The sequence below is a fragment of the Rhipicephalus microplus genome, chromosome 2 (genome assembly GCF_043290135.1).
Source record: "Rhipicephalus microplus isolate Deutch F79 chromosome 2, USDA_Rmic, whole genome shotgun sequence".
NCBI lineage: Eukaryota > Metazoa > Arthropoda > Arachnida > Ixodida > Ixodidae > Rhipicephalus > Rhipicephalus microplus.
In genome coordinates this window covers 255822426-255842181 of record NC_134701.1, presented here as the reverse complement: position 1 = coordinate 255842181, position 19756 = coordinate 255822426, and the positions used below count along the sequence as shown (strand labels likewise).

The following is a 19756-nucleotide window of genomic DNA, read 5'->3' as shown; positions in this document are numbered from 1 at the left end:
AAACTTTACTGTGTCGCATGAGGTTGGGCATGGCATTTACGAATTCGTACTCTCGTCTCCTTGGAATGGCGAGCACTTCGGCATGCAACATCTGCGCCCGCGAGGAAACCCTTGAGCACATTCTATGTCATTGCCCAGCATACCAGACCGAACGACGTATTATGGAAGCCAAGCTCTGTCAGCTGGATTCACGGCCGCTTACAGAAGAGAAGATCCTGGGACCTTGGCCGACGGCTTCCCATACGCGCAAAGCCACGAAAACCCTCTTCTACTTTTTAAGGACCACCAGACTTCACGACCGTTTGTTAAAGAACTGTGTGAGACCGTGCTGTGTAGTCTCGAGCTGACTATTCATGCTTCTCTTTCTTACTCATCTTCTTTTCTATTTCTTTCCGTTCTATTATTCTCCTTTTACCCCACCCCAAGTGTAGGGTAGCCAACCGAGCCAAGCTTGGTTTACCTCTCTGCTAATCTTCGTGAAACGTCAATAGTGGTTGCAGTGCTGCCTGCTCAATTTTGCAAACATTACATGTGCACTCTTTTCATGCAGCCGTCACGTCGAGTTAACGTCAATTGTAGTGAGGTGCCATGTGCTGAAATCGATTTAGGTAGCAGTGTCAAGGGTCAGCATGTTCGCACGCATCAGCGCTTCATATCAGCTTCTGGTGTTGCTGAAACACATTTCCAGCTGACATCGTTGTGCAAGGGGAAATTTGGCTGTTTAAACATCCGCAACTTTTCAACATATGCCTCTGTGTGCAACATTTGTACATATATTTAGCGTCATTTCATGAGGTGTCGCTAAAAAAATGCAACACGGTCATCTTCCCTCCGCGTGCTTCGCATAAAGTTGATTCTCAGATACGTGGGATCTTCCGAATTTATCTCGTTTTGATTTGTTCAGTAGCATTATTCGTAACAGTGCCACTAAGATGGCTAAATAAGCGAACCACAAATTCCTCCTTGAAACAACGAAGTTCCGACGCTGGTTTGTTCTCGTACTTATTTGCAAAACACGTTTCCCTAACAGAAAAGCACGCTTTACAGGCACTACAAAAAAATCATTTTGTTCAGTCATGGCGCGAGACGGTAGTATTTCCTTGAGCAATGCTGATTATCGAATAAAACACTAACTTGGCATGAATGAGGGATCGACAAGCGTTAATATATAAATACTTGAATAATTTAAAAGTATTTCTTTATGACTAACAAAAAAATTTCGCCCAATATTAATGCATCATCTCGCTTCGTATAAACCAGTTGTCCTTAACAACATTATAGCGCCAAAGCCGCAAACATGAGAAAGAGAACAACACACGAAAGCGCCACCTTGTCTTGTCTTTCTCAAGCACATGCCAAACACAGACCTTAATTAAAGTTTTTGTTGTTGACCGCAATCTCTCGAGCTATGTCTGCTACCGCTGACGTATGAATGTTTAAATAAGAAAGATTACTTTCGAATGCAAGTGAAAACGTAAACGGGAAAAGAATAAAAGAGACGCCGATTAGATCATAGAAATTTAAGTTTGTGCTAATAGAGATAGAAAAAATTGAGATGGTATTCCGGAGTGCAGTTCACAAAACGACACATTCAACAAAGATGTGAGAAAGGCTAGATGGTCCCTGGTCCCATGTCCTTGCCTAGTCTCTACAGTTACGTTATGACGAAATAGGTCTATTTATTACTTGTAAACAGTGGACAGTGTAGCTTAACTTGGACTATTCTAACCAGTCAAGATTGTCATAACGCTGCTCATGAAAACAAAAAAAAAACATGCCGTCCAAAAAGCAGCCCGCTTTAACTGCTTAATTAACAGGCATATGCGATACGAATTATATATTATTGATTATTTATTCATGACCACCTCATTTCATAATTTATTTAGAGCAGTCTAGTACTGTTGAATATAAAACTCCACTCGGTACATAGGTTTTCGCCTGTATTGGGTACCAACCATTATACTAAGGTAAAAAAGAAAAATGGGGTGAGGTGCACTATGGCTCTTGCCCATTAATGGGGATTAACCCATTCTTGGCCAATTCTGAGTGGGCAAGAGCTATAGTGGAGGCATCGTCATCATCTCCCATTGGCATGTTTTGTGAATCACCGTATTGGGCTAACCAACCAACCAATCAACCAACCAATCAACCAACCAACCAACCAACCACCTGTATTGTGTACCCTTTCGAGATGTCCATGATCGAGTTAATTCCGCAGTCTGGTATGTTAGCACAATTGCGCGGTGAAATCAGAATTTTTTTACACACTACCCAGTCTTGCCATATTATTTATCTAACTCTAAATATTTAACATTGCTCAACTTATTTGCTAACTTTAAAACTATGACATCCTGGCCAATCCACCAAAGTGTATATGTGCCAAATTCTGTAAAACAAGAACAAACAAACAAATGCTAAAGTCAAGAAAAAGAGGACAAAGTGCGCCCGTTGGCCCGTTTCATGAAGTATTATTTGGCTGACGTGTTTGCTACGCTCTCGCTTTGTTTATTACAACGAAAGTGAATTCACTACTCCACTTGCGCATTGTATGACTTACGTGGTTTCCTTGGGTGAAAAAAGAAAAAAAGTATTACGTTTGTGAAAGTTCGTCCTGATTGTTTTCGCATATGAGCATGCTTCGGTCTCATGCTGGCCATTGGAGCAAGCTGAGCCGTGCGCAACGGTTCTTCCTGGTGCTGAGCGACTTGCGGCTCCACGCACTCTGCGTAAACGGCATACTGCAGGTTGAGGAGCTCACGCCGAGCACCTATACACTGAAGCCACAGCTAGACGACTACGTAGGCATCTGCCAGAAGATGCTCACCAATCACTGCCCCAGTGAGTTGCTCGAACTCACTCACATCACTGGGAACGTCATTAACTCGGTGAACAAGCGATAACAAACCTATATGCGGGTAGGGAGGGTGGAAAGCTGCCACCTTTTGTACAGTCATCTTTACCGCTTGGTATGCACATCCAGCGAATTAATCGTAGTTAGCGTGGTTATTTTTGCTGTTGAACGAGAGATGGCGCTGTGGACGCGTGGTACCTAAAGACCCTTAGTGGTGCCTAAGTGGAGTCATAGTTGTGCTGCCTTGTCTGCGAGGATAGGCGGGTGCATTGAAAACAGCAGCGAGTCTTTTGGGATTCGGTAGCGTGCGCGGTTGGATGTTTCTCGCGGTGTGTCCGGACATACGATACCGCGGCTCTTTCCCACCGGAAGGAGCCATGGTAATGCTAGAGCGCTAGGCATCCTCAAAAATCTATCCTTTAGAAAGATGTTCCTTGTCTTTTTCTTTCAATTTGTTCGTTTTCGGGCCACTTTGTTGCATTGGTCATTTCTAGCAGTTAAGCTTTTATTCTATCACAAACAACCACGCGCGAATTTTTCATGCCGTATTCTTTAAGGACACTTTTGCTCTTGCGAGTGGTCGGTGTTTTATAACGATGATGATAATGAATTGCATTTACAGCACCCGGCAATTAGTTCATTATGACCATGAGGACGTTCTCACGATCATGTTGAGTGCGATGAATTGCATTGTGCCAAAAATGGTGCGGAACGAACACACCTATTCAATTTGTGCTAGGCGGTGCCAATGAACGGGAAAGAAGATGAAGGGGTCCTCTGTCACGTGCCACGCAGTGTAGGAGTATCATCGTTATCGCCCCTGAACTCCGGCTGCGTGGTCGGTGGCAGGGACCCAATGAACGGACGTCATGCTCCCGGATGATGCTGTGTCCCGGCCGTCGTCGCGTCCGGGTACCCGCCATGGCGGACGACACTCAACTGGCGCGCCATCGTACCTTTGCCAGACACGTATGCCCCGCCTTTCGTGCAGGTATATGGCAAGCCGCAGTCCATCGTTTTCCTCATGCTCCTGCGAAATCTCGAGAAGCTCGACCCCGATGACACGGCTAGGTGAGTGAAACTACACGATGCCCATAGTTTCTCAGCAGTCTTTTTCTATGATATGAACACGCAAGGCTCCTTCAATAAAAGTGATGCCGTGCACGTTAGTGTCCTGCACCATTGACTATATAAGGCTGTGGGCAACATTGTTTTGAAAACGTCATCGTAAGCTTTCGAAAAAGCCTCATAGCCTTGGCAGATTTCATATTTTCTGCAAGTTCACACTGAAATTTTGTTCAATTTAGATGATCAAACATTCGCCGTCAAATACAACCCTTCAGTCACTCACCTTTGAATAGAGTCATGGCCCATCACTTGAAACTGTTACGACTTACACAATATTGGACATGCGAGAACTCACCGGCGTTGAATCTCCAACAAACTCATTAACCTCGATCTGACGATTGACTCGTAACAGCATTACTGACTCGTGTCTGTTTTAATATGAACCTCTAAATGACCTCACTCACTAAGTTCATTTTTATAGGCAAATATTTGTAAGTCTCCCAACACACGGAATATGACATCCGTCAACGATTCGAAGCTAAATACCATCACGTAAATCCTAGAAGGTTGTTGGTTTACCGCAAAGGTTTCACCAAGTCAATACAGGTACCAGCGGGTGAGCAGGTGCTTTCGCGCAAGGTAATTAGTGGTGCCTCGCGCTGGTGACAGACTTCATCAGGGGCAAAATGCAGCTCTTGCGCGTAATTTCTGATGGCATCCTCAAGTATGCACTACATGCGTACAGAAATTATTTAACTCGTAAAAAAATTATGGCTCCAATTTGCACTGCCAGGATGTTTGGGACACCAAAGCTTAAACGGCACCCAAAACAATTACTGATTGCGACTTCGCTTGAGTAGTTTTCTGCATTAGAATCATCTAAGAGGGATTTCGGCATCTGACGATCACCGAGAGCGAAGGCCAAGAAGCTCGACTGATTTTTCAAACCGGCCATGAAGGCTCGTTCACACCGAAGGTGGGGCTGCCAAAGCGGTGAGGCAGCAACGCGGGAAGCGGCAAAAACGTCCTCTACAGGCGGTGAAAGCGAGAGAAAAACCAGGCGGCAAGGGCGATCGCTCTCGGAGCAATTTTTCGCCGCCTGCCGAGGCTCGCCGCTTTTCCACAGCCAATCAAAACGCCACGCAGCGGAGGCGCGGTAGTGGCGCGGGTGTACGTTTGGGAGAAGCACTGACACATCATAGCAACACGTGCGCAAAATCGCGAGATGCCCGCCTCATCTGTCGCGCGGCCAGACAAGAGGCATGCGGTCTGAGGGCCGTTCCACGCGCTTCCCGCACAGCCACAACGCACGTGCCGGGAACCCTACCACACGCAAGCGGGGTACAAATAAGCCAATTGGCGACGCTCTTTCACCCTCTGCAGCATCGCCAATTGGCCTATTTGTCCCCCGCTTGCGTGCGGTAGGGGTCCCGGCACGTGCATTGCGGCTGTGCGGGAAGCGCGTGAAACGGCCCTGAACAGGTTCACGCACTCACCGCCTCACCGCTTTGGAAATCCCGCTTCGCCGCTTTTCCGTGCCGCCCTCGGTGTGAATGAGCCTTGAATGTGTCAACGTGCACAACCATTGGGCTCGACGCGTTCATAGCCATGACGCATTGCTTTGTGTCATCCCAGTCGGCAACGTCTAACAGTCTTTCGATCCCGTCTATCTTCCCTTCGTCTCGTAGACGCTCAAAAACTTGTGGGCTGAATCGAATGTTGTTGAACTTGTACAGCGATCTCTGGATAAAAAAAATCAATTGTTTGGAATCTTGAACCGCCAAACGATTGGTAGCACTGTAACTTCTTCGGTTACCGTCGCTCAGCGTCCTGGACACGATGTTCATCCGTGGCGCAAGCATGATGCCATTGTTCACATTGTCGTCTCTGTTCTCGGCGGCTTTCATCGTCCGCAAGTTTCGTTTCAAGAGTTCTCTCTATACGGGGCCTTCCCATAGCCCCATCACAACAGAAATGTAATGCTTGACAAGGCGGGCCCTTTTATGTATATGTAATGCTATGGCATCACGTTCAGTATTACAAATTGTACCATCACGAGCCTGTGCTTTAGTTTATACTTACAGGTTTGTTTTATATTCTTTAAGACAACGCAGATTCCCTGTAAAAATGCCATGAATGTCAGCACTCTGTCCTCTTCTCAAACTAACTCCGCACCTAAGTGTAAAATCATTACCGCGGCTTCGCAGTAAAACGTAAGATCGGAAGATGGTTCTTCAAAGGTAGACAACTGGATGAGGCCAAATTTCTTAAAGGGCATGTTGGTTACTTCTTATGACTCATGCATTGATTGATTGATTGATTGATTGATTGATTGATTGATTTGTGGAGTTTAACGTTCCCAACCATGATATGATTATGAGAGACGCCGTAGTGGAGGGCTCCGGAAAATTCGAGCACCTGGGATACTTTAACGTGCACCCAAAATCTGAGCACAAGGGCCTACAACATTACCGCCTCCATTGGAAATGCAGCCGCCGCAGCCGGGATTCAATCCCGCGACCTGCGGGTCAGCAACCGAGTACCTTAGCCACTAGACCACTGCGGTGGGGCAATGACTCATTCATGAATGCACACAGGTTGCGAAAAAAAAGGACACCGTGCAAGCAAAGGTACAAAAACAGAAATTTGCTATCGGGAGTGAAAGGATAGTAAGACACTCATCCAATCTTTCTGTGTGTCACCTTTCATGCGGTGTCCCGTTAAGGGATTTGCGCAGTTAGAAATCATCCACAGGACAGTGTAACCATTCGAATAGTAGTGGCTGAAGGCAAGGCTAATTATGTAACAGCAAACAGCTAACAATAGCAATCATTTAACCATTTTCAATAGACGCATATCTAGCACAGTAATCTAGATAACAACCACTCTGTCAGGCAAGACCATAATTATTGAGCCACTCTCTTAGATATTCTTGGCTTCGGTATTGATTGATATATTTTGTTAGGAATCATGTATCTTGTATTGTTACTGAATACCGGTGAAAAAGCTAATGGAAACCTAACTAAGGCTCCTATAACTCGATAGCAGAAATCAAGTGAAACTTATCGTTCTAGAATTACGTACGGTGCTACCATTGCAAAACGCTTCATAAACACCAGTTTAGGCAATATGATTTTATACTAAACAAAGCTGCACGCACCCTTATGCGTTTACTGAAAACATCTTTTTTTCCTTAGTCGAATATATTGACCTTTTCCGGAAGCTTTCCGCATTCAACGTGGCAGTACACGGCCTCCGAGATTCGAATATTGGGAAGCTTCGTGCACCTTATGCGGTTCTGCAGTATCTCCGCGATCGGCACACACTTGACCAAGGGAAGGTCTCGTGTGTTTATATCATGATGTGGCATCTTAGTTCTGTCATAATTATGCCCCAAATATAGCGCAAACGTGACGTCCTAATGATGTAGTATGATAACGTCAGCACGTGATACTGTTACCCCCCCCCAACTCGATATCAATGATGAGTTCTTGCGTTTGATGAGGCATCTAAGGAATTTCACCTTTAAGCTATCAGATTAACTTTGGTAAGCATGCTTAGACGTTTCCGTGGATATTGCAACAAGTTACGCGACGCCATGCCGAAATTGACGTCGGGGCGCAAAGCATAGTGCAGCGCATACGCGACTTGTGTGGGTGGCACGGTCGCTGAGATGGCGCGCCGTGCGTGGCCCTGGGCAGCTGGCCGCAGCCCTCGCCATCGCAGCCGCCTTGCCTGGGAACTGCTGGAGCGGCTGTCGCAGCAGCTGAGCTCGGGACCCGTGCTGCCATTGTGTAACGCGATGGGACCCAAGCTGACCTCGGCGCCTCCGAAAGGGGCAGCCATGGATCGGCTGGACAACGGCTGCAGCCGCTACCGCGGTGGAAGCGAAGGCGACTCCGGGGTCTTCACCAACCAGTCTCCGTCACCGCCGCCTAAAAACAGGCTCAACATTTTCAAATTCATCACTCAGGTACGTAGAGGCACTTTAGCCTTGCTTCGCCTTGCCTTGCTTTTTGGTTGCCTGTGTCTTGCCTCACTTTGGTTTACCTGCATTGCTTTGCCGACGGTACCATGACAAATTGTGCAGGATTCATTAGGCCTTTGTCTATGGAAAAGGGAATTTAGGTCTACAGGTTTGCTTGCATGTGTAATTACATGCATGTACATGCCAGCCCACCTTTTCCTTGTCGCACTGAAAAGGTATAAAACAGCAGTCCCGAAAAAGTCATGTGAGCTATGCGGGTTTTCATTGCTCTTAATTGCCGTGCACATTTCCCAATTATGTGCTTCAAGTTCGGAGAGTACCATGGGGGCGCTTAGGGAAGCCTTCTCGACGTCCTGCTAATGCTTGCGCATTTCGTTTTCCTCTTCAAAGGGTTGGAAGAAAAGTCCAACACGTGGAGACACGGACGCGCGCGTGTCTGGTCTGTCGCGGTCAACGTCGTGTCGGTCCAAATCTACTCAGTCGCAGAGGTCTTCTCAATTATCACCCGTACATCAGAATCAGGAGGTAGTCGGCATCAAGAGGTCTCCTAACTCGACGCGTGTCACCAGGCGTAGCGTCGAAGCATCGCCACCACGCTCTACCACGCAACGCTCGTCCCCGCGCTCGACGCAGCTGACCCGCTCCTCGGTACTCCGATCGTCAGCCGAGGGCCAGCTGCCGGTCGTTGCGGCAGCGTGCAAGACGTCGCCGGAGATTCGGCGTCGTCCGGACGTCAAGGACATCGGACACCCACAGACGCCTCCTACTCGCAGTGAACCAGAGGGACTAAAGGGAATTCAATCCGTCAGTGGTGGTAAGGCGACGCGCATGTCATATGTCATAGTTATTCGTGTAACGGAAACTGCCTCGGCAAATTAAGGAGATCCGCATATGAATCGACAGAGCATCGCTTTTGACCACTGCAGTGCAAAAATAAACAAAAACATTTCAAGTGAACTTCAGCTTGTCACGCTACGCTATTGCAGGAGCACACTATTCGTATAATCTGGAATGCCACGCAAGAATGTTTAATGTTTGCACCCCCAAAAAGCATCGTGCAAGAGTGTTTTCATCACCCACCATCAGGTGCAATAGCTTTCAGAGCGTGAATTTTCTGTTTTTGTGTTAATGTCAAGTTCGCGTTAACTTTTTTTCGTGGAAGTTATACCACATTTCCATTCTCTCTGTAGCACCAGCTCTTGCGACTCCCACTGGACCATCTGGTCCACCACCACCCCCACCTCTACCACCACCTCTGCCACCACCGGCGTCTCCGGCTGCCAGTGAGCCACAAAGAGTAAAGGGAATTCAATCTGCCAGTGGCGGTAAGGCGACGCGTATGTCATATGTGATAGCTATCGGAGTAGGGGCTTTGCGTCGGCGAAGAGAAAGGATCCGCATATTACTCATCAGAGCATCGCTTTTCACCGCTGCAGTACAAAAAAAAAATCTCAACTGTGTTTCAGTTCGTCACGCCACGTTACTGCATTATAATTTAGAATGCCACATAAGAGTGTTTGCATCCTCCAAAAGCATCATGCTAGAGTGTTTGCATCGCCCACCATCAGGCGCAATAGCTTTCATCGCGTAAATTATAAGTATCTTTGTTCATGTAACGTTCGCATTAACCCTTTTCGTGGGAAGTTATACCACATATCCGTTCCCTTTATAGCACCAGCTCTTGCAACTCCGACTAGACCATCCAGTCTACCGCTTCCACCACCACCACCACCTCTGCCACCACCGCCGCCACTACTGCTACCACCGCCACCACCACCGCCACCCCCACCACCTCCACCACCTCCACCTTTTTCACAGCCAGGTATGCAGAGCCCACATGGTGACGGCCTGGCGACCAAAATCCCACCATCCAAGGCGACCCAACAACAAACAGCGCCACGTGGACCTGTCTCTCCTGGGCCTTTCGACACGCTGCCTAAACCTCGGCAGAAGATGAAGACCTTCAACTGGACTAAAGTGCCGGATACCCTTGTCTGTGGTGAGCATTAAGCCGGGCAAGTTCCTTCCGTAGATCTTTGCGTCAAATCAATCTACCACTCTCTCTACCCCACCAACCACACCCCTTCTGCAAACTACACTGCAGTTGAGAAGTTGCCCAATCCTTCAAAAAACTGAGCATTGCGCAACAGGTAACAAGGTCAGTAAATGACGAGGGGACACAAGACTGGCCATAGTTGAAAGTTAGCACTCGAATTAGCTTTTTTTTTCTGACTCAACGTCGCGCTATGCTGCAAGCTACCCATAGAGGAAAACTAACAGCACGAATCGGTAGCCTGGTTGGTTCGATTACGATGTGAAGAAATAGTTGCACAGGTCGTGCCTAAATTTCTCAGACATATATTTCTACCATAGTCTTTTTTTTTGGTAAAGATGTGCACTGGCGGTAAACAGTGCATACTTGCGCTCTATGTGCACGAAGGACCCATTTTGCTTGTTGCAGGAGGCAACAGCATCTGGAGCGACGTCACGAAGGAAGCCCAGGAAGAGCACGTTGAACGAAAGCTCAACTTCAAACAAGTCGAAGAGCTCTTCTGCCAACGGACGGCCACTACAGCGCAACCGAAGGTGTCACCAGAAAAGAAAAAACGGGAGCCAGCATTTGTAAGCCAGCGTCGACTGATTCCAGAATTTCGACTCTCAATTCTACATTATGCTTCGTGTTCAATACTCTCTTTGCGTGCTTGGTGTCTTAAACGAAGGCCCTTAATTCATCCTAGTTAAATCCCAACTGAACAAAGCCGACAGAGCACGAGAGTATATTCAGGTAAGAAGACGTTGTAGCTTTGCTTCAAACAAACATTGTTGGTAGAGTGAAGCTCCGCTTTTCTGTGAATTTTTCTTGACTTTGGCACTAGTACACAACTATTGCAGTACTGTAGAAGGTTTAGCTCATCTCCCCGTAAATTCCTGAAGGAAACACTAAAAAACAAATCTGTATTTGAAAACGAGCCGGTAACACCTGATAGCAAGGGAATTCGGCAGGGAGTATGACGAATACGATGCATGCCATTAAATGTATTAAGAAGGCAAACATGATGCCGGCACTTTATTATGTCCTTGCTTAGCCACTATCTTATAGTGCTACAATTTCTTCACGTAGCTCAGCCTCCTGGATGGAAAGAGAAGCCTCAATGTCTGCATCTTCCTCAAGCAGTTCAAGTCCGGACCCGAACAAATTGTCGACATGATTCGCTCCTGCAAGTCTAAGGAAATCGGCGCGGAACGCTTGCGCATGTTGCAGAAGATACTACCAGACCCGGGTGAGGTACGTTTTCTACAGTTTCAGCGTCTGCAATTCCGCATGCCTTTTTCACGAACTTTTGTTTTGTTTTTCAATTCTACTCCAGCTGATCCAATTTTACGGTTAATTCAATTCGGTCTGAAGATTCCTGCAAGCACTAATGAATAATTATTTCTTACTTATATTGAACCTGAATTAACTGGCTCTGAATATTCATTAGAACTTCACAAGTTCAGACTCGCACGCCTCGCCTCAATACTCAGTGGTTGAATCGCGATCTTCTTGGCTATTAGCATTGTTCTTTTCGGCGTAATGGGAAAGAAACCGCATCAAAGACATGCTATTTTCCGCCGAGCACTGCCATTTTTAGGCTGCTCTAGGAAGTTTTTGAAGCGGCATTGGCTACTTACCACCTCATCAACTTGCAAATAACTGCTCGAAACACGTAGAACGAAAAAAATTACGTGGTGCTTTCACGTCCTCGGCAATCAGCGAACATTATCAAAATTAACGGGTGTTCTCAGCCTTCTTAGGAATGACATGTATTCTAAAGTTATCATAGTAGTCTATCATATCGCTTCTATATGCAATTAGGTCGTTATAACATGGAAGAAACCATACATTGTATTTTACAAACATTGCATTGTACATGGTATATACATTCTGTTGCATCGTACAAATGACCGCAATAAACTAAATAAAGCTCCCTAGAAGCCTCGTAAGAAGCGTTAGAGGTTATCATACGTGGGGTTTAACGTCCCAAAGGCATACCATATGATTAAGCATTATAGCGGAGCATTGTACTTGAGCGGAGAACCATAACAATAAATGATAATACAAAATGAATGCGTGATATACAAACTCAATGGGAATTACGTACGCATGGCTTCAGTAAGGCAATAAATTGTAAAATAACAGGAATTGCAGAAGCAACACGATTAGCCTTTTCCATCTGTCCTGTTTTATACGCTCTTTCCGAGTTATTTACGAAAAAAAGCAATATCAACCTTGAGTCCCAATGCATTCGAAGACGTTTGGAGTTTTTCAGAGTCTGAAGAAAAGCTACCTCAGTGATGGGAGCTCTTGCTGATCGTTTTTCCAGTTGAGCATGCTGAGGTCGTACACTGGCGATCGTAGCAAGCTGGGCCATGCGGAGCAGTTCTTCCTGATGCTGGGCGACTTGCGGCTGTATGCCCTTTACGTGGACGGCATGCTCCAGATGGAGGAGTTTAGGCCGAGCGTGGATGCGCTGAAGCCACAGCTCGACAACTACATTGGCGTCTGCCAGGAGATTCTCACCAATCGCAGCCTCAAGGAGTTCCTCAAGCTCATTCTCATCACCGGAAACTTCATCAACTCGGTGAATAAGCGAATAATTTTTACGTGCTATAGGCTGCTATGTCTGATGACAAAGTAGCTTTCATTGTTTGCAGTTTTATAGTATGTGACACACCTACTTAATTTCAATATCTGAAGCTATCACAGCGCATGACTGCGTCCGCTGTCTCTCCCCTCATTTCAGAGTATGGAGCGTTCGTTATGTGTTCAGGCTTAGCGACTCGAGCCACGTATGGTTGCGATGTACTTGTGTTTCATCACCTTGTCTATAGCTGGAAGAGTGGCTGGTGCCAAGTCATCAATTAAAGCTTACGGCCATTACGTTAACGCTCGTATATGTCGTACTCTTACGCTGGATAAGTAGCGGTGTTTGGACTCATATTAATAAGAAAATTTAATATAGACATACAAGACGAGTGCCCACGAGCATATATATATTCATTTGGTGTTTGATTCGTTTCCACATCAGAAGCCTGCGGGCCTTAATTTTACGGTAATCCGCAATTATTGCCCAGTCTTCGAGTCATGGTGACTTCTTGAGCTTTTTTTTTTTCGTGCGTCTCTTCGTGGGAGTTACATTAACTCAGTTTTTTTTAAACAAGCTAAAACTAGAAGAAACGCTAGTGTTTGCTCACCTTTTCAACACTGAAGTATGTATACCTTGTTCATTATACCAAGTTATCGAGTGTTTTCTTTTCATTTTTACTTTAATACGGCTCTAACGCAATATGACCCTAAATTTGTTACACCAATGTCATGCCGCTATGTTCGCGGTCACGGACTGTTGCCTGTATTACGCCTACGCGCACACTTGTCACGCAGCTTAATTTAATTAGTAAGCGTAAGGATACACCATCTTAAAGGAGCAGTTGAACTACGAACCTTACCAAGTGTTCAGTCTGATACATCGCTATCAGAATCAAGGCTATACGACTCTTGAGCAAAAAGTGCCTTTCTATTTTCTACCATTCTTTCTATCGATTTCATGCTTTTGGCTGTGATATTGAAGTATGTTTAGCGTATTCATTATACCAAGTTATCGTATTTTATTTTGATAAGGCTGTAACGCAACCACTGTAAAATCATGATGATATGTGGGGTTTAACGTCCCCAAACCACCATATGATTATGAGAGACGCCGTAGCGGAGAGCTCCGAAAATTTCGACCACCTGGGGTTCTTTAACGTGCGCCCAAATCCGAGCACACGGGCCTACACCACTTCCACCTCCATCGAAAATGCAGCCGCCCTAGCCGGGATTCGAACCCCACTGTAAAATTATAAAACTTGAATTCGCGATATACTGCAACATCATTGAGGCATGAAAGAACCATTCTCACTAGTATATCTCAAGTGTATACCTTTAACTGTTGACTTCAATGCCGTCTTGTAGCACGGTGTTCGTGAATAATCTGCTGATTGATCACTATTGTATCAAAACTCACTCACGAACTGAAGCCCATACTGCACCTATATTACCAAGGCCACAGCCAGAATTTTTTTTCGGGGAGAGGGGGGAGGGGCACCCTTTGATGAAGTGATTTTTCGCTCTCTATGCCAAAGCGATAAAAACTTGGGGAGAGGGGGGACGGTATCTCTGGCTACGTCTCTGGATAGTATGCTACTGAAACCTAGATGATGCTGTCAGATGAGGTAGATTCTAAATTGATGCATATTGCTTTGTCGACATTGTGAATCAACCTCTCCATTCCAGGGCAGCTACGCGGGAAATGCATTCGGTTTCCGGCTGAATACCCTTCCAAAGCTGCTCGATATACGCTCTAACAAGCCACGCATGACACTTCTTCATTTCCTAGTCGAAATCGCTGAAAAGGAGCAAGCGGAAACGCTGTCTTTCACCAAGGATCTCCGACATCTGACGGAGTGTTCCAGGTACAAAGTGCACAGCTGACGGTGGCTATGGCTAAGAGAAATTAAAACGCCTTTTCGTCACCTGAGCAAACGAGCACAATGAACAGAATTGAGCAACTAATTATTTATATGCGATTTATGTGAGCACATAAAAACAAGGCGAGCTTGACAAAATCCTAATTTCTGTGCCTAGGGAGAGTTCTGCTGATGCTTCTGCCTTTAATCAGCCGCAGTATCTTTTTTAGAACAACCTGCTATTAATCGCTGAACGCATTCATTGTATTAATTGTCTGCTCTATCGTACGTGTAGTGTGCGTATGTTCTGACCACGGTCGTGCTTTTTTTCACGTCCGATAAAACAAGACTTACTCTGTCCCGTCACGTTATCTCATTCGGTACAGGCTGAGATGGGGTATATTGAGGGTAAAGAGAAGAAGGACGCAAGAGAGCTTGAGAATGGTTTGCCCTCTCCCCCCCCCCCCTGCACACACAAAAGGCACATTACGGTAAATAGAAAAACAAAACAAGTATAATCAAAAACGCTTACATTGTGGCACAAATTCTATGCTTTTCTTCCTCCTCTCTTGGCTCTTACTTTATTATGTGAAAGTTTGGGTGTCAGAAAGTGTTTTGTTAACGTATTTCATTAGAACCTATTGTTAACAATATCACGACAAACCTTCCGCGTTCAGTGGTTCTATCGTTTGTTCCTTACAGGCTGTCACTGGATGGCATGCGGACAGAACTGAAACAGCTGTCTACAGGCATTGAGAAGCTCGAGAGGCATCTTCCACAAGGCGACGATGAGTTCAAGCAGCACTTTGGTGCCTTCGTCACAGTAAGAAGGCATAGTCTTTGAAAGTTGCATTAAGCACAAACTGTTTTGTTTTTTTTTAGGTCGTCAAACTACGTGTAGCAAAAAAAAACTTTTCTCTCCTTGGTTTCAACCAAGGAGGATTAAAGAAAAATTGCTTGGTTTCAACTCGAGTAGAAATTGAACGTTCTTAAAAAAGGACGCGACTCTTGCTTTTTACGATCTCAACAGCCATGCACAAGCAATTTTAAGTTTAAGTTTGCACATTTTGTATTTCAGAACAGTAGGTGTTCTCTTTCTACAGCATACATATTCTTTTCGCAAATTCTGCTGTCAAACACAGACTAATCGAATCTAAAGGAGATAACAAAAGCCTCCTATATGTTGTTAATTTGACATATAGCATAGTTGGTATATTCAAAATGTTCCAAGGAGATTTTACAACTACAATATGAGTGATAGGTTGGTTAATACTGTGATTATGAGGGACGCTGTAGTGAAGGCCTCGGGAAACTTAGACCAGCCGGTGTATTTAAACACGATAAGTGGTTACTTACGGGTTCTATTTATGAGGGTTCGGCTAACGAACCTTCTGCATTTATCAAAAAAAAACATTTTTCTCCAAATAATGTTCGAGTTGTACTGGTCCTACTTTTCCTCCGTTTCTGTCTTCGTCATTTTTCTTTTCTTTCGTCAGGCTTCTCTGTTAACCCAGCGCATCACTGGCTATGCACGTTATCCCATGTTTACAACGTACTTCACTTTCAGACGGCCAAGGCACAGCTTGGTGAACTCTCTTCCAGCCTCGACAAAATTGGACAGCTCTCGCGACGGCTTGCTGAGCACTTTTGCGAGGAGGAGAGCCGCTTCTCAGTCGAAGAGTGCCTGCACATCTTCAACAATTTTTGTGAAAAAGTAAAGCTGGCGCAAAAGGTGAGTCATAGTGGCGTGGAGCAAAGTCTCTAGACCCGGTCGATCTAAGGGTATGCGGTGACTCAGCGAGCATGTCATATTAAGGGTAAAGCCTTTACTGTATCATACTAGCCCTGACCGGTGTCCGTCTGGCCTCTTGGCACGGTGCCAGCTTTGGCATTTCCACCTAATTTGGGAGGATAAAGGATCTTTATGACCACTGGAACATGGATGGCGTTGCACGATGGGCAAAGCGCTAGAATACCAACGCATGCGAAACGGAGGCAGATTAGCCTCACTTCTCGCTACAATTCACGGTAAAAATTAAAGACAACACGCACACGTTTCATTTGTGTGTCATTCAACTGAGATTGTAAAAAAAAATACGTGGCGTAGTCAATTGAATGGTCTCAGACTTTCGCCATGCTTATATTTCACTGAACACAGTTGGAAGACATATTGTTGTCTTTGGCTGGTGTATTAGAAGCTGTGGTTGAGATTTTGTTTGTGCTGACAAAAAAATAGACTACAATAATGACAGTACTCTTCAAACATAGGAAAGTACTTGATCGGCTACAAGTCATTTGATCAAGCTATGATGTTCGTTTCAATGCGGGTTTTATAAATGTTTGAAAATGGATCACTTCTTGCATTTTTATGTTTCATTCGTAGGAATGGCTACATGATAAAAGTAGTTGTCTTGATTTTGTGATGTCTATTTTATACCGCAGGAGAATGAAGAGCGACGGCAGCTGGAGGAACGAGCCGAGAAGCTCAAGATCACGCGGATGGGCGAGGAACAGAGCAAGCCAAGTACGTTCACACGCCGAACACTCTACTCGCATCTCACGAAGACAGCAGTAGGACACTCCTGCCAAGAATGTTGCATTTCAATGATCGAATGAGATAACACGAGACAATATTGGGGGAGGGGGAGGGGGAGTGACTATGTTCACGACTGTGCGCACCTGATGTTCCATTCTCTGCAGGGACATGAAAAAAAAATTTTTCGCAGGGGGAGTGGGGTACTTCCTCGATTTCGTGGGGAAGGAGGGAACATCTTTTTAATGGTAGTTTTTCGCTCTGTATGCCATGACGAAAAAAAATTTCAGAGGAGAAAGGCATGGATTAGGTGCGCCACTTATTCCTAGGACTGTTCACTTTCCTCTATACCGCCTTCAAACCGCGGATAACAAGCAAACCAACGTGAGAAGTGCGTCATCGTTTCATTTTCATTTTTTGCGTATATTGCGTAGGCCGTTTTCTATGGCAGAACTTGTCTTCTTTCACGCATGATCAAAAGGAGGAGTGGAGAAAAGGGGTCGCTGCGAAAGAGCTTGTCAAGGTGGCTTTTTGGATTAGTTGGTTATTTGCTTCGAAATGTGGCCTAGCGGTAGCACGGACCAAGCAGAGACTGCAGGACGACCGCTATCATGTGCCAGTTTCATGCGCGATAATTGGACTTCTGGTGTGTGGACCTATTTACACTGTTACTAAATTGCGCGAGTCCTGTCGTCTTTTCCCCGTCCACGTGTGTTAGCGCTACGACGCATTTCGGTGAGTCCATATTATTTAAAGCAGCGCAAACTACAGGACAACAAGTAGACGCTTGTGACACTTACTCGCAACTGACAACTTTATTTTAAAACAACATGAAAGGGAAACATAGCAAAAAAATAGGAGCATATCCACGGAGTGAATGATGGAGAGTTGGGCGAAGCATTCGTCCGTTCATTCGTTCTTGCTTCCGCCTGTCCATGCGTCCGTCTGTATGACCATCCATGCGTCCATACGCCCGTCCGTGCATGCGTCAGTTCGTGCGTCCGTCCCTGCGTTCGTCCATGCATCCGCCCCTGCGTCCGTTCATGCGTCCATGCACGCATCTGTCTGTGTCCGTTCGTCCATCTATTCAACACTCCAAGTACCACCATCTCGCACCTTTTCATCATATATTTCCCATATAGAAGCACCGCCATCCAGCGGACGTTCCAAGGACTAAACGAGAGGTGGCACACGCACACTTTCTAAAGGCTTGCGCTTCGGGTCTACTTCCCACCTTTAACCACCTCGAGTTGTACATGCCAATGGCTGCTAATGGAGAATGAGAGACAGGAGCATTCTGCTTTTAGTTAACGCGCACGCTGCCAATTTTTTTTTGTTGCTGTTCAACAACGCACAGGTGAAGTCTCCCACCGGCACCACCTTGGAGGTCAAAATGTAACACTTGTTACACACTACGACTACGACTACGAGGGACGAATGGGTGCTATAAGGAGCTTCGCCCCTAAAATGACCCAGATGACCTGCGCAATCGCCACCTTGGAGGTCAAAATGTAACACTTGTTACACACTACGACTACGACTACGAGGGACGAATGGGTGCTATAAGGAGCTTCGCCCCTAAAATGACCCAGATGACCTGCGCAATCGCCGCCGCGTGGGCATCTTGTTACATTAAATAATATCGAACCATACCAACTAGCCCAATTGTCGGTCTTGCCACACTTCGATGAAACTCTGGAGAGGAGGGGACCTTGAATCAGAGGCCTATACTCACGCCTATGCGGCGATGCATCTATTCACGCTACTTGCTGACAAAAGTCACACTCGTCAAAAACAAAAAATTGACGCAACTGTAGGCACGATATTCTGTGGTCCACTTTTGCTGCTAGGAGCTGAAGAAGAATTAGCAAAGAATTTGGAAGATATTGCCGAATGGACAAACGGAAAATGTACAGATTCGTTTGCATTAATACACTAGACTACTGCAATACCAGAATCATCACCCTTGTTTCAACATGACACTTAATAAGGACAAAATAAAATGCAAGAAGTGGGGGCACTGTCTTGCAAGTTTCTGCACGAACTTGGCGTGACGCCATAGGGGCGTACGTCATAATCTTTTTTTTTCTCTGAAAATTAATTGAACTGCGTTATTCAGAGAGCAAGAAACTTGACAAAGTAGATTTTTAGGTGCATATTGACAGTGTTGCCGAAACACGAAAAAAAAAAGCTTGGCATTCGTGGCGTCACTCAAATACATGTAGGTGCTACAATTTCGGTGCGTCATTCCAAAGTTAAAGTTCTCGCCATATATTCTTTCTAATATGAGGACTTAAATCGCAATAACAATTACTTTAGAGCTTTCATAAAAATTGAATTCACTCTAAAGTGATTTATTGTTTCATTTCAGTGCCTGTTTAAAAAAGAATATCCTGTTATGTAGGGCTATGTGCCAGACCACCAACGACGTATTCAAAGCTTTTTGTACATTGTGCATGAGTCAACGGAGACCAAAACAAAAATTTTGCTCTACTCCTGCAACATGATGCATTTTCATTTTCACAGGACACGCAAAGAAGCCGGATTCCTCCTCTGTAGAAGAGGGCTGCCTCGTTGACCGCCTTCTCGCCGAAATACGCCAGGGAAGTTTTAAGCTACGCAAGACGCCGGCTTGACGCAGCGCGTACGACGCCGGGCACAGCAGACTCAAAATTTTATTTATTTTTCACTCCATGGTTCCTGACGAATAAACCTTATCTTTCATTTTAAACTTGGCTGCCTCTTTAACACCGGATTCATAAGTTGCCACTCAAAGATATCTCTGCCCTGCCTTCCCTTTGTTCATATTCTTGAGCTAATCATCTTCACC

At 45.5% G+C, this 19756-nt stretch overlaps 2 protein-coding genes across 6 annotated transcripts in view; one reads left to right on the top strand and one right to left on the bottom strand.

The window, feature by feature from the left end:
- The window catches only part of LOC119169263 (extracellular sulfatase Sulf-1-like), a 162029-nt gene that overhangs the window by 60329 nt on the left and 81944 nt on the right, over positions 1-19756 (bottom strand). The window lies entirely within an intron of this gene.
- Positions 3625-19657, top strand: LOC119169336 (inverted formin-2-like). Of its 5 annotated transcripts, none has more exons than XM_075880112.1 (13): positions 3627-3922; positions 7646-7892; positions 8298-8721; positions 9098-9232; positions 9580-9906; positions 10369-10529; positions 11029-11193; positions 12272-12529; positions 14221-14399; positions 15096-15216; positions 15961-16125; positions 16836-16917; positions 19453-19656. In XM_075880112.1, the coding sequence occupies exons 1-13, from the start codon at positions 3876-3878 to the stop codon at positions 19560-19562; spliced, it is 2421 nt and encodes an 806-aa protein (XP_075736227.1). In that variant the 5' UTR covers positions 3627-3875; the 3' UTR covers positions 19563-19656. The 5 variants fall into 5 exon arrangements, 4 of the variants coding, with proteins under 4 accessions (XP_075736241.1, XP_075736231.1, XP_075736227.1 ...); XM_075880108.1 differs by having other exon boundaries at positions 7621-7892; XM_075880116.1 differs by lacking the exon at positions 12272-12529 and having other exon boundaries at positions 3626-3922; positions 7621-7892; positions 19453-19657.

What these genes read in the sequence shown, in the direction of transcription:
- LOC119169336 (XM_075880108.1), top strand. Translation starts at nt 3,721, where the DNA reads ATGCTCCCGGATGATGCTGTGTCCCGGCCGTCGTCGCGTCCGGGTACC. An exon ending in GCCGGATACCCTTGTCTGTG is followed by an intron (nt 9,907 to 10,368) that starts GTGAGCATTAAG and finishes TGCTTGTTGCAG; the next exon opens with GAGGCAACAGCATCTGGAGC. An exon ending in TACTACCAGACCCGGGTGAG is followed by an intron (nt 11,194 to 12,271) that starts GTACGTTTTCTA and finishes TCGTTTTTCCAG; the next exon opens with TTGAGCATGCTGAGGTCGTA.